At 34.8% G+C, this 14723-nt stretch overlaps 1 protein-coding gene across 1 annotated transcript in view; it reads left to right on the top strand.

Moving 5' to 3' along the window:
- Window positions 1–14723, top strand: part of ASTN1 (astrotactin 1) — a 5143480-nt gene that overhangs the window by 1195037 nt on the left and 3933720 nt on the right. The window contains exon 5 of the mRNA XM_044086860.1: window positions 5473–5580. Within this exon, the coding sequence (XP_043942795.1) occupies window positions 5473–5580 (108 nt within the window). The remainder of the gene's footprint in view (window positions 1–5472; window positions 5581–14723) is intronic.

Raw genomic sequence — 14723 nt, 5'->3', positions numbered from 1 at the left:
GTCGAACGGCAAAACATCGACAGCTAAACAGTGAAAGCTTAAAATCACAAATGGCCACTTACGCCATTTTATTCCTCAGGAAAGAATTTGCTAGGCCGTTATCAGGAATTTGCAATTTCCCCAATGCAGAGCGATCTCATAGTTGGTATATTTAGTTAGGGAGTGTGGGGGGGCAAAGCCCCCCACATCAGTGGGTGTGGGGCCGAAGCACCCCACTTTGTTAGGGTTTGGAAGTTTATTTTAATTTCCAATGGCCAAGCAAATGTTTTCTGAGGACTGCTCGCGATTTTATGCTTTCACCATTTAGCTGTCGACGTTTCGGAATTCGACAAGCTAATCACTCGATATTCTAATATAGACCCTCATCTATCACTAACCTTGGCATATTTAATTCTTCCATAAACATTTCTAATTGTACCTTTTCTTGATTTCCATATTTCTCTTTTTTATACAAACTTTCATAACATTTCTGAAATATTTCTAATACTTCTACAGGGTCTCTTGTTTTCTTCCTTGTTATAGGCTCCGTAAACTTGGTGACAGCCCTTTCCACTTTCTGTTGACTGAGTTGTTGTGATAAAAGTTTTTGTGCTCTGGAATTGTTATCAAAAAAACGTTGCTTAACAGCAATCTTTCTAAACTTGTGCATATTATTGAGGTAATCCCTTATTTTCTCTTTAGCATTCTGCAGTTGCTCCTCTTCTTGTTCTGAGAGATTCCCCCTATTTTACAATACTTAACATTTGTCAATCCCTCTAAGCAATTCTTGTAACTGTTTAACCATATCTCCCTTTCTTTTATTTCTACCCTAGTTTTAAACTCCACTTTAATTTTATCCCTCTCGCTAGTTATGTTTTCATAAGAAAATTCTATCTTCTCTGCTAGCTCCTGAATTAATTCTTCTCTTTTCAACCAATAGGTGGAAAAGTGCCAGTGTCTCATTTCTATTTCATTACCTTGTGTTTTTTTATTTTAGTTATTATTGGCACATGATCTGAAATAGTTATTGGGTACATTTCAAGACATTCAATTAAATGCACATGTTCCTGTGAGGTATAAAATCTATCTAGCCTAGCCCAGTTCTTGTATCTCTGTGAGTAATATAAATTCATTCCGGACTCCTAGTACTGAATTTACCTCTTCCATTCCAAACATTTTCATAAACTTCTTCAAAAATCTACCCTTCTTTGTTATTTTTTCCTTCTAGGCCCCCCAGAAGGGATTCACTGTTGCAAACCAAATTCCAGTCTCTAGCTACAAGTAATATTCCTTGCTGAAAGCTGATTATTTCTCCCAGAATTTTCTTAACCTCCATTATAGCAGTTTTAGAGGGGATGTAAATGCATGCCAGTGTAATCCTCCTACAGTAGAGAGAGGACTTTGAAAGAAAATTTGGAATAAAGATGTTTCCAACAAATTTTATTACTCCCAGATGAGTAAATGTGGTATGTACAGGTTCTGTAGATTTATACATGAGGGTCATGCAGCACAAACATGGTGGTATACATTGCTGTATGTGATACTTGCCCTGCATTTTATGTAGGAAAAACCACACGCAGGTTGTGGGATAGAATGGCAGAATATCTTAGAGACATGAGAAATACAAAAACCACTAATGCATTATGTTGTCACAGTGAAATATGTGATAATTTTAATACATTTTTCTTCTTTGTCATTGATAGGGTTAAACACAATGGGGGGGGGGGTGACTAGAAAACTACACTTGAGGTTAGGGAGACACTATGGCAACTAAGATTAAATGCCACAGTGTCCTCAGGCATTAATGATAGCTATTCTATGGCCAGTGTATTGAAATTAAGGGCAACATGGATCTCATATAGTTTTTTATATGTATTGTTATTATTTTTTATTATTTTATTATTTTTTGGTGTTGATATGTACTGCGAGTATTTTAATGATGTGACTGTATTAGTCTTTGTAAAACTGGTTAATTCTTATAAGTTTGTTGGTAGGCAGCATGTGTAATGTTTATTTAAAAGTGACTGTTTTTAATTACTTAGTCCTGATTGGCGTCTTGTTACTATATTAAGTAGACTTACTGCCAAAAACAATAACTCTGATGATACTTGTATGAAGCAAGCTAAAGCATTAAGTCTTGTTGGGAATTGTGTTTTAATAAACATCCATTTTGCTTGGAATTTGACGTGGTGGTGACTTTCTTATTTTTTTAGTTTGGACAAACTAAACCTGCCCAAGTGGGGGCTTCACTCCACACACCCCCCTAACTAAATATACCAACTCTGAGATATCACTACACTGGGGAAAGGGCAAAGTTCATCCTGGTGGCCAAGTGGTTAGTTTCCCTATTCAGAAGTGCAGTGTTTCATAACTTCGGTGATTAGAGGTTTAGGTGAAGTCATCTGTGTGATTAGAAATTTGGGTAAGTGTAATTTTGGTAATACAAGGTAGACCCATATATATATATATATATATATATATAAAACATATATATATATATATATATATATGTAAAACATATATATGTATATATATATATATATATATATATATATATATATATATATATATATATATTAAATATATATAGATTTACTTACCTTTGTCAAACAACTCTAATATCGATGTGCATAATGTTGACACAAAATGATCAACATTATGGTTGTTGACACTATTACATCTGTACTGAGCATCAATCTTCGCACATGCAAAATGTTTGCAACAAAATGCAAAGCAAAATATTGTTTTTTTGCAGGAGGACATACTCCCCAGACCTCCTGAAAGTTTTATATTCTAATTCTGAAAGTCCCCAACTTGGCTGATCTGCTACTTTTGTTGACAGGTGTCTGCAGTCTGTTTAGTCAACCAAACTGCATTTAGTAAACTGATGTCAACCAAATTATTGTTCAACAAAAGTAGCGGAATGAATCTATATATACATACAGATATAAGAGAGGGTGGCCTAATGGTTAAGGTGTTTGCCTTGTAAGCACAAGGTGCAGGGTTTGAGTCTCACAAGAGATAATTGGCTAAGCTTAAAATGGTTCGCAAGGGCAGTTAGCTTAGTACTAATCTAAATCTAAAATCTAAATCTAAATATACATATAGATAGATATAGATGTGTGTGTGTGTGTGTGTGTGTGTGTGTGTGTGTGTGTGTGTGTGTGTGTGTGTGCATACGGATGATCACCAGTTAATCAAAAAACTCCAAAAAAAAGTTATATGGTGCAGGAAATAAGCTGGTATGCCTGATAAGTTGATTTTTGATTAGCTGTGCTGACTTTTTTATGGTCAAGAAAGTGAACGTTCAACCACTTGTCAGCAAACCACAAACTACATACACACATTTATATATATATATATATATATATATATATATATATATATATATATATATATATATATATAGATGATTGTTTCTGTCTTTCGGCTTTTCCCGGTTAGGGGTCACCACAGCGGAACTCCAGTCCGCTAATGATTGGCAGTAGATTTTTACGTGCTGGCTTGCCAGGCCTAATGCACAACCTTCAACGAAGGAACGCCCATTCACGCATGTCGACACACAGATATGCAGCATATATATATATATATATATATATATATATATATATATACACAATGTATACACACATATATATTCAAGTTAAATGTTACTTTTCCCAACATTAACCCAATTTTGGTGCTTATTTTGTGTGAGTGATTCAAACCTATTTGCAAGCTGCATGTTACTTATCAGTCAAAATTTTGAATGAGTTTTTCCTCCTTGCTGTTAAGAGCCATCTGTATTATTCTGGCACTTAGACCTCTATTTCTGCTAGTGCTGTCTTCTCTCCTGAGGATCATGCAGCTAGCCCACAGAGTGCAGCTTCGATTTGTCCACATGCTAGCACATTTGAGACTGTGTGAGCCCATAATAATTTCAAGTGACACATTACATTTTGTCCAACCAGTCTTTTGATATTATAGACTTGGCATGCATTCTGAGTATGATATTTTATGGACTTCTTGTAGGTAGGTGCTGGTTATTTGATTTTGCTGAAATAATTTGGACAACCTGTTCCAAAGATATTTACATGGAAACAAACACTATATATAAGATGCTGAGCTTGGACCCTATCTGAATTATTGACAGCCATCACCAAATTTTTTATTGCTCATAATTGCATTACATTTTTTGCTAACTGTCTCTGTTATGTCTTTTTAGTATTTTTCAAAGTCTTAAATGCAACTAAGCAGATATATTTATATTGTAGTCTTACATAATAAAGATGTTGAGAGATGGAGAAATACATGTAGTGTTTCACCAGATAAGCTACTTTTTCTATTGATTAGCATATCCTAAAATGGTTTTCCATGGGTCATTTGAAGTAGTTGGTAGATCACATGTACTACCAGCTTGCAATATTTTGCAGTGTTTTAAGACTGGCAATTGATTCATTTCTAATAGTAGAGGTGAATCGTTGTAATAGAACTAAAATTCATCTAATCTTAGATAATGTGATAAGTACTTCAGTGCATTTTGTATCGAGAGTTATCTGTGAAGTTACAGCTGCTGTGTGAATCAATAACAGTTTAAAATCATTTTCAGATACAGCAGTTTGCACAATATCATTCCTGACTTTTTTCAGTGAATGAATGAATGAAAACAAAACTGAATTTAGAACACAACTCTACCCACTATCCAAATGGAATCAGCCATATCTAATGCACTCTGCCTGAATCACTAATAAAGCAGTTATAAAATAATGAAAACAAGGCAGAAGTAGGAAACCATTTCAAATGAAAATTCTATTTAATGTAAGTGTAATGCAATTTCAATCATATTGGGATTACTAAATCTTATTAAACAAATGAGAGGGTTAGAAAAAACAGTGACAAAGGTACAAAAACAGAAAAGTAGTCACAGAGATAATGGTTATTATACTGTCTTCATATGACTTCAAAATTTATGCAGGAAGGCAATGGAAAAATTAATGTATTTTTTGAAAGTCTACTACAAGACAGAACTGCAGTGGACTACAAGTGAGATGAATTGCTTTAGCAAGCCAAGATCAGGATCAGACAAAAACTGTACTTTTGATTCTAAAATCAGCAGCCATAATATAATGTTTTAGCATAATCCTGTTTTGAATAATAATGTATAATTGCTAGATGCTTGTACAAATATTTTCATAAAACCAGGATTAAGAAAAGAAACATTTTAGAACACATTCATCTTTACACAGAGTTGGCTGATTTTCCATAAGCTCATACTTCATTTTCAGAATAATACTCACTAAAAATCATGAAACAAATTAGAAGAGCTTGTCCAGTACTTTTATGATGATGTGTGTTGTACACACAGATTATATTATTGGGACACTGCTTTCTGTTATGAGACTGAAAACAAGGAGTCATGCAGTTTATTAATAGAAAAACAGTGAACACATTACAATTGAAAGATACTTCCTGTTTTATTTCTTTATTCACTGTTTCCCTTTCCATTTACCACAGCTGGATCAGCATTTCTTAACCCTGAGGTGGATTCTGGGACTGAAGTAGACCATGAACCTCAGCTGACCTTTTACACTGACCCATCAAGAAGCAGACGGCGTAGCAGAGGTGAGTAACCATTGTTACACAGTAACATATACTATTAGATTTACATGGAAATATGTCACAAGGTCAGGGAAATGAGGATGTAATGGCATCAAAATATCTAAAGTCTCACAGAGATATAGTTACATTAGTAAAGCCACAATGCATTTCAGTGTTATATACATCATCCACCAACGTGTACATTATCACGTATGAAAGGTGAAGAGTTTTGCTGCCTTGAGAAAGCTGATGTCACAACTATGATTGGTCTTAAAAAAGATTTTTCTGGACAATAATGATTGTAAAAAAAGTTAATGAAAATCAAACTTCATAAGCCATACAGTAAATGTTTACTTAAAGCAACTCTGAATTTGAAACAAATTGCAATCCATAGGTACATTGTCTATAGTATTTTGACTTAGAAATGGAGGAAGTGAGTACACATTTCTCATTATCTGAATTAGTCACCCTGCATTTGTTTTCTAAATTCATGATTCTGTGAGTGAAGTGTTTCTTCTTCAAGACAGTAATGATGTAAAATGTGATTATCTTCACTAAACCATACCCTTTTCCAGTTTATTATCAAATAGGTTCATAGGGAAGTACTAGGTTAGGTGCCCTTGTGGGCCATTTTAAGCCTAGACAATTTCTCTTTTTGTGACAGGAATAGGCTACCCCATTTGGTTACAGATTGGCCTTACCTATTCCATGGTCATTACTTATATAGTACCCCTAATGTGGATAACTGTGATCATAACATAGATAAATTGATTTATCTATGTTATGATCACAGTTATCCACATTAGGGGTACTATATAAGGATAATGCAGATAGAACTATTATTATTATTATTTATATCCTTTTTCTGAGAAAGCAGACATAGCAAAACAGAAAACTAGAATAAAGAAATGTTTCAATTTTATAACTGAATGCATGGGGTTATACCTCTCTTGTTAATCTCACTTGAAATCAACAGCAGAACCAAGTGCTCTGAAAATAAGCAAAGGATTGTTTTAGCATACCTTCTGTTTGAGCTTTTTCCAATTATCTTTTCATGGTATTATTATGTGTTAATGTTTTCCCAATATTTCATATACTTTAGACTTATCATGGTTATTTATAAAGAGAGTAACTTCATCATAATAAAATGTTAAGGAATATAGTTGCAGTTGTGAAACAAATACATTAACATAAAAATATGTAATCCATTGTTTTGCTTTCTTAGGGATAAACATATAAAAATATTTTAATATCTTGTAGCAGACCAATTATCAGATACTGGTATATAGATAGGCATATCATTAATTTATATATATATATATATATATATATATATATATATATATATATATATTTTTTTTTTTTTTTGGCAATACATGGCTATCACAAAACACACATGGTTGTTCTACAAGTGCTGAAGTCCCAATAGCTTGAAGACTACTGTCTCAAAGCTAGGCAGTACAGTGCCTTGCTGTTCATTTTGGCTGCCGATTGTGCTCAATCTTGAACAGGAGTTCAGGCAAGCAGCTACCACAGCTCACCTGATACAGTATTCAGGTTTAAATAAGGTAAGTGCAGTAACCATGGGGAAGGAGGAGGAGGGGAGGAAGTACAGATTAGTGTACTAGTCAGGAAGGGAGTTTTAGGTTTAGGAAGTGGGAGAGGGCATATTAATTTAGGAAGGTGGAAAGGAGTTTTAAGGTTAGGGAGTGAGAAGAGAGTCTTAGATTTAGGGAGTAAGAAAGGAGCGCCAGGAAGATTTAAGATTTAGGGAGAAGGAAGGAAGTTTTAGGAGAAGGGAGTCAGAAGGGTGTTTAGGGTTAAAGCTGGCATTCTGGTAGGGCCATACAATTTTGTAGGATAGGGTGTTAGGAAGTCTTAGTACTTACAGGAGGGTGCATTAGTGGGAGTTAGAATACTTACCTTTTCAAGCAAGTGGCAGTGAACAAGTGTGTCATAAGCAAATAGCACGGAAACACTTGTAGTAGACCTCACATGTAAATGAGTAGTAAATAAACTCTGGCATCCCCATTTTTTAGATGTATTGCATATTTCATCAGAAGCACGTTATTACGTTAAATTATAATTCTAAACACTAGGTGCTCACTGGAATATATATATTTATATATAGATATACTTTTCCATATATTGCCAATATATCCATGACTAAATATATCCTTTAAAGTAGGACATATATATACATTTTTCAAAGACTTTATATTTAGAGGCAGCTTACATTCATTCATTCAGCTTTTATATGACTATGATAGATACACATCTATTTTAAGTACCATCCTGACTATTGTAATCCATTTTACAAATTTAGTAATCTGCTCTGAAGGTAGTCAGGTTCCAAAGGAAATGTTGCAGAAATTATATCTGTCCTTCAACAAAGGATATGTTCAATCTATGATATATTGGTATAAGTGATATAAAAGTATGACATTGGTTGTCAAATCACAGAAAAGGAAACACATTAAAGAAAGGAAACATTTTACTTTAACAGCATAATTTTACAGTGGCATATATCACAAGTTGCATGTACTTAAGGTGTCTCTGAGAAATCTTAGATGAAGAAACAGCTGAAAAAAACAGAACTTGCCCATTGGACCAGAAAAACAAGCAACAAGAAATTACAAAGTTGTGAAGAATCCTGGCTCCAGCGCTGTGTTCTTCTTCTCTAGCAGAGCTACAGCCTGGAGTCTGGTCTGCAGTGCATGTCTGTCAGTGTACGCTTCTGACTGTCACTTTATCTGTTCTGAGCTATATCTATCACTATATCAATCTTTCTGTATGTCTATGTCTGTATAGCTATATATCTTCTGAAAGAGTGCAAATTTTGCTATTAAAGATTATGTACATGGATTATAATTCATTAAATATGTGGTATCAGCAGGTGCTAGGCTAAATAAAACTGATTTTAAGATATAATTTATTTTTTCTTTCTTATTGCAAACCATAAGCACCTTTACATCAATATTTGAACTCTGCTTTAATATGCAAAGGGTATCTGAAAAACAGAGTAGACCACAGAGAAAGTAGTGAGAAAGTTTCATGAAGACCAAGAACTCATCTCTTCAAGAGGTCACTGTGAGGTTTAATGTGGATTTGGATGTTGGATGTCACTGCCCAGGACAAGAGTACATATTCCCTTTATGTCCATGTGGCAGGCCTTCCATTTGTTGACTTTGTTATTGAGTAAGACTCACATTCACTTTTTACTTTACTATGGTGAGCAGCAGCGAAACATCTTGAGAAATTGTTTCCCTAAAGTCATACAAGGACCCCAGCCCCTAGTCCTCACATACTTGGGTGCAAGTAGACAATAAGTAATAACTTTGTTAACACAATGCCACTCATATCAAAACATTCATGTTGGTGCAATTGTACTTTTTATTTCATGTGTGTGCCTTGTCTCCACAGCATATAATCTGCATGTTTGTACATCATTATAATGTTAAATATTTAGGATAAATCAGTAAGAGTCTTGCTAACTTGATTTAAACATTATTTATGCAACATTAGAAAGCAATAATTATTATAAATTTGCAGGCATTCTTGACTCAGAAACATGCTATGTTTCAAAAATGAATTTGTGCAGATTGGCATTTTTGATAAATACTTGGCTATACTCAATGTATCAACTAACCTTGCTGCTGATTCATTTATAGGAGTCCTTGGAGTTTCAAGGCAATTAGTCTTGTGACCATCAACAACTTGCCAGAAGACAGCTTCATATTTCAGGACTGTGAAAACACAGGTTGGATCACATATTTAGAAAACTATCAATAAATAGAATTAGTGGTGAAGGAATAACATGCTTTACTCTCCCCATTCACCTATGCAACTGCCATTGTTTATGTAATGCATACATACTTAAAATACATGTATTTATGCATAAATATATACATAAACACACACATACAAACTACAGAGACACATTTAAGTAGTCAGAATAAAGATAACCTTTTTACTTTGCCCACCTGCTGTAAGTAACATTCTGCACCAGCCCATAACTTCTGTTTGATCAACTGATGACTACTGTTCAAACTGCAGGTAACTGCAACTTGCTAGTATAGTGCAAAAATAATACATAAACAATCACAGCATAATGCTCATGCAAAAGTCATTTCATTGCATAATGTCTACCTCATTCACATAAACTGTACTGGTTCACTGCTACTACAAAAGAATAGACAATTCTGCAAAATATATCTATAAACCTAAGAAAGCAATAGAATGAGCCATTACCAAGTACACTTTAGAATAAAGAAAGGTAACCTCATCCTCACATAGGAAATATCATAAGTTACGGAGCTGAAAGTGCTCAACTTTGTTAAACACAAAAGCTTCAGGTATCTCCAGTGTGGGGATGATTTTTTTAATGCAATTACATTGAACTGACCCAATAGAAAACACATTATAACTGTGTTAAAAAATACACATTTATCTCTGATCACTTTTCTCATGTAAAATACTGGAGCATTGCAAGGCACAAGAACAAAGCTCTTAACCTTCCACATTCAGAATGGGGACCACCACTTCAAAATGAGGAAGAAATGGATAAAATATGTGACTTCACTAACAACTTTAATCAAGAAGCTCTCAGGACAATTACATATATTATTTTATATTCTTTCTGCTGCATGTGCAATTCCCTCTGCCTTCTGACTGTGATGTTTCACATATGTCATACATAATGTCCTGGAGGGAGTGTTTTCATTTTGTTTTAACCAAGTCTCAGTAATTACATAAACACAGATATGCTCCAGAAAGCATCTGCCTATTTGTTGCTGAGAGTTCTGCCTCAGAGAAGTGCCACCCTAGTGGGCTCTAAACTGGGGTTTGATGCAGTGTGAGGCAGCACAGATTTTAGCCAGTGCAGTGGGAGGGGTGACCCATCAGTTGTGAAGTAAGTTATTCTATCATTCATCTCATCCCAAGTTGACACATACTGGATTCCTCCATGACACCAATTATTTAGCTAATTGTTACTGCAAATTATCTTTTCTTTGCATCCAGGCATCATTCTTGGTGACAGACAGAATCAGCTCAGTACCACAGTCTTACCTGCATGTATCACATGTATGGAAAAGTATGTATGTCTCTACATTTCACACAGGCAGCTGAATTCCAGGTCATTCCTCCTATATGGACCATCATCTTGTCATAGTCATATTTGCCCTGGAAAAGGGTCTTCAGGGTCCTTGTAATGACAGAGATGCTGGCACCTAAAAGGCAACTGACTTTAAACTTATCCTTGTCCGGATTTATGAATGAAGACTTTTTATGGCTCACAACTGAGTCACCAATCACTAGGGCATTTTTGTTAACAGAGTTGTTACAGGTCAAAGATTAAGAATTATCTATCTATTTCTGACTTAATGCTGTAGGTGTACATGGAGGAGATGTGTTGCAGAATTTCTGCTGAAACCTATTCTCACTAGTTCTAGGGACATTTGTAGAGTGTTTTTTCCCACTAGCCAAAAACTACGTCATTTTAATGTGATTTTGTTGAGATTATAGTGGAAATGAGGGCAAAGGTGTGAGTGTATGATGTTCTTTGTGGACAGTCCTAGATGAGAGGGTGCCTCCAAATTATCTCTTTGTTCCTTACACAGGCAGAGTTATGTGTGTTAAGTAACAGCTAATTGCAAATGAGCATAAGGTATTACCTACATTGCCAAAGAACACCAGTGCTATGAGACTAGGAAAAAAGGAAAACTGCCTGGCTGACCTTTCATAATGCCTAGTGATTCAAGTATTAGATGGAAAACTGCACAGGTAAGGTAAATGTGACTAAGCAGCTTCATTTACATTTTGAAGAAGTACAACTTTATGTAGAGGCTAAGTAGGTTAATTCTACTTTGTGGAGTATTGCACATACTAGATTATTTGATGATTAGATGTTTTAATGGGGAAGTACACTGAAATGTGTATTTGTATTTAATAAGTGAACAAAGAGAGCAAGTGAAGTGCTTGAGAGGAGGATACCATAGCAGATCACTGTAATAGAAGCACTTACCCAGGTTAGTGCTACACCATGTAAATGATCAATGCTTATTAGTAAACAGGGCAGCAATGTGGGTCTACAAACAGAGGGGAGTGGCTAGTCTCAATTATTATGGAGCAGTAGTTTAAGATATTGACTACTGGCACATAATGCATCATGGGGAAAACCTATTCATGAATGCAGAGGACAACGACAAAGTATTTTTAGGGAATCATACAAACACTAGGTGAACAGTCGATTGAATAACTTGCATCTATATAATGCATATAGCAACCCCACGGCATGCATCACAGTCCTGAAGAGGAACTCCACATTTACATGAAGCACCAAGGATAAAAAAAATGTTCTCATAACTCAAAAGCCAATCACAATTACAGCTAAGTGAAAGAAATCAAAACTCTTCAACTAACTTGGTTCTCTCTTCTCTCGCCGGAGAAAAAAAAACAGGATTTTGTTCTAACAGCTACATCTCTTAAACAGCAAACTGCAGTACAGTGTAGTTATTCACTGGAATTCTAAAATAAGAGCTTAAAAAAGTCTAAAATACCTTCTGTTATAAGTTGGTGAATGAGAACAATGACAAATAATATAACTTTGATTGATAAAAGAAACAGCTTAAACTGACAGACGACTTAAAGAGAAAATCCCCAGAAGCACTTACACAATGTTTGCAAGACCTGGAAGTCAACAGCAGGTGGGTGAAAAGTCTGACAAAAAAACAGAGTTAAGGTAAGAACTAGGGATTCAAAAAAAGTTAACAGAACTCAACAACCAGTAGAACTGCACTTATAGACTTCATACAAGCAATCAAAACATTCGACTTAGCATGGGTCTCTTTTCTCACCGAACAGAAAGACAATTTAATTCCGCCATCTAGACAACTTAAACAGCAAAATGCAGTGCAGCTATTAACTGGAATTTGTGAAAATAAGAGCTTAGAAGTGTTTAAAAACCCATTTGTTATAGGGTCAGAATGAGAACAATGGTAAACAAAATAAGCTGATAAATCAAGTTAAGAGTAAAGAATTAATGTGAATTCCCCAAAGCGGACTGATCAAACCATATATATGACATATTACTAATTATATAAAAATATTGTATCACATGAATATAGCCCATTTCATTATTTAATGCTAATGGTTTCTAATCTAAATATATAAGTAATTATAAAGCTTCTATTTTTGTGTCTGTTTATAAGAATTAAGTGTGTATAAAAATAGCAAAGGAGATTATGACTTTAAGTTTTTATAGAGCTTCCTGCTGTTCTTCAGGGTTTGAGTCTTCCGTGCCCATTTGCATACTCCAATCAGATCACCTAACTCCATTCATCCCATATCATCCCTGAAAAAAATAAGTTGTATTTAATTAGTGTACTTGATTAATGCAGGAATACATTTCAGAAGTAAATAATTGCATCTGTTAATAGCATACTGGACATGTATTTGAGTGAGTGCCATATAAATTTCCCAAGTAACAAGGAATCACAGTATTATTCACCGCAGATAAATACATTGAACTCCTTATTTTAGTTCTGCTAGTTATTTTCCTTTTTACATTTTTAGTTCACATAGCAGACATATAATAAATCAATATTGTCAAGGCAGTCATTGCAACTACTCAACCTTTGTTCACAGACTGTATACATTTGTACACAAATCACATTTTACATAGATGTAGCAGAGTCCTTCAGGGACTGACTCCTAAAAAGCTGATTGACCGGGTCATCCTTCTGAAGAGAACTTTTGATAATGACGTTTCCAATGTTAGGCTTTAACTCCTATATTTCAAAATGAAGGGCAAGGCACTGTATATCCACCTTCAGTATAACAAGCAAATCTGAGGTAACCAAACCTTGGGGTAATTTATAAATTAAAAAAATTGTAAAAAAACAAAATGAACAGAATCAGTGAGTAATCAGTTCTAAGTCAAGGAGTTGAATATTATATTGCTTATGTGCATTCCCTTTAGAGTGTAATAACTTTGCCAATGGTGTGATCCATCAAGATGGACTGCAACTTCAATGAATCAGATACATTTAAATGCTGGATCATTTTCTAAATTTAAAAAGAGCACATTTTTAATGTCCTAGCAATCACTTCATGCCATTCATTGGAGATGCCAATAATGATGGGTAAGATCATGAATCATACCTACCACCTAAAATGTTAAGTTGATTGTTGTAATTTGTCATGAAGTGCAGAATCTAGAAACATTGACATACTTGTGTATGAAGTTTAAGGAGTGTAAAAATACTTTTCATCTACATAGCTATCGCATGTGTTGTGGCAAACATTCTCCAGTTGCTCATCCCTTGCTGCCCTTCACTCACTCAGTGTTGGTCATGTTTTCTTAAATGCCTCAACTGAAGATTAGTGTATTCCATTTCTTTGGCTCCCTGTATATGCAGTAGTCTTTCTTTTCCCTGGCCAGGCAAAAATTTTCCCTATCAGCTAGAAATTGTTTCTTCTCTGCAATATCATGCCATTCTTCTTCTTATAGCTGTTGTATCACTGCACTTTGTAGTTACACTAATCATGACAGCTGCGTCTTGGTTTCTAGAGAATTTACCTCCAAACTGTTGAGCTCTTTTCTGATACGTCTTTTCATCCAGTCCCCTCAAAATCCATATAGCCTTTCCACTAACTCAACCAATGAAGTAAGTATTTCTTTCTTAAAACTTTTAAATCTTGTAATAGACTGGACAGTGGGCCCTCTAGGAAAAGGATCACTCTAATATAAACAGTCATGCCACACCCTATTTACTGTTACACCAAGAAGGACGCCACCCTGACCATTGTCATTCTGGTGCTGATTACAACAATACTCACACAAAGCTGAATTTCATGGCCAGTATATTTTCTTAAATGGCACAGTCTGGTTTCCTTATTCTTTAACATACCCATCTAAATTCCAATACAAAGTTTAATCTTCCATACAATTAAATTCTGTTTTAATTCTTCTTTGAACTATTTGACATAACACGGGGAAACAATTACATTTCTGTATGCCTTTTCAAATAGTTGTGCATTCCCTGCTAGTTACATATGAAGTCCCAGACATCCAAGCCTTATTCTAGCTATCAACACCATGTACAACACACTTGTCACTTGTACATCTCACTACAAATTCTCATCTGACTTTACCCATCAACTAA

This window comes from Protopterus annectens, chromosome 10.part0 (genome assembly GCF_019279795.1).
Source record: "Protopterus annectens isolate FY-2018-M chromosome 10.part0, PAN1.0, whole genome shotgun sequence".
Taxonomy (NCBI): Eukaryota; Metazoa; Chordata; order Ceratodontiformes; family Protopteridae; genus Protopterus; species Protopterus annectens.
The sequence above is the reverse complement of the archived record's forward strand: the minus strand, read 5'-3'. Positions and strand labels throughout refer to the sequence as shown.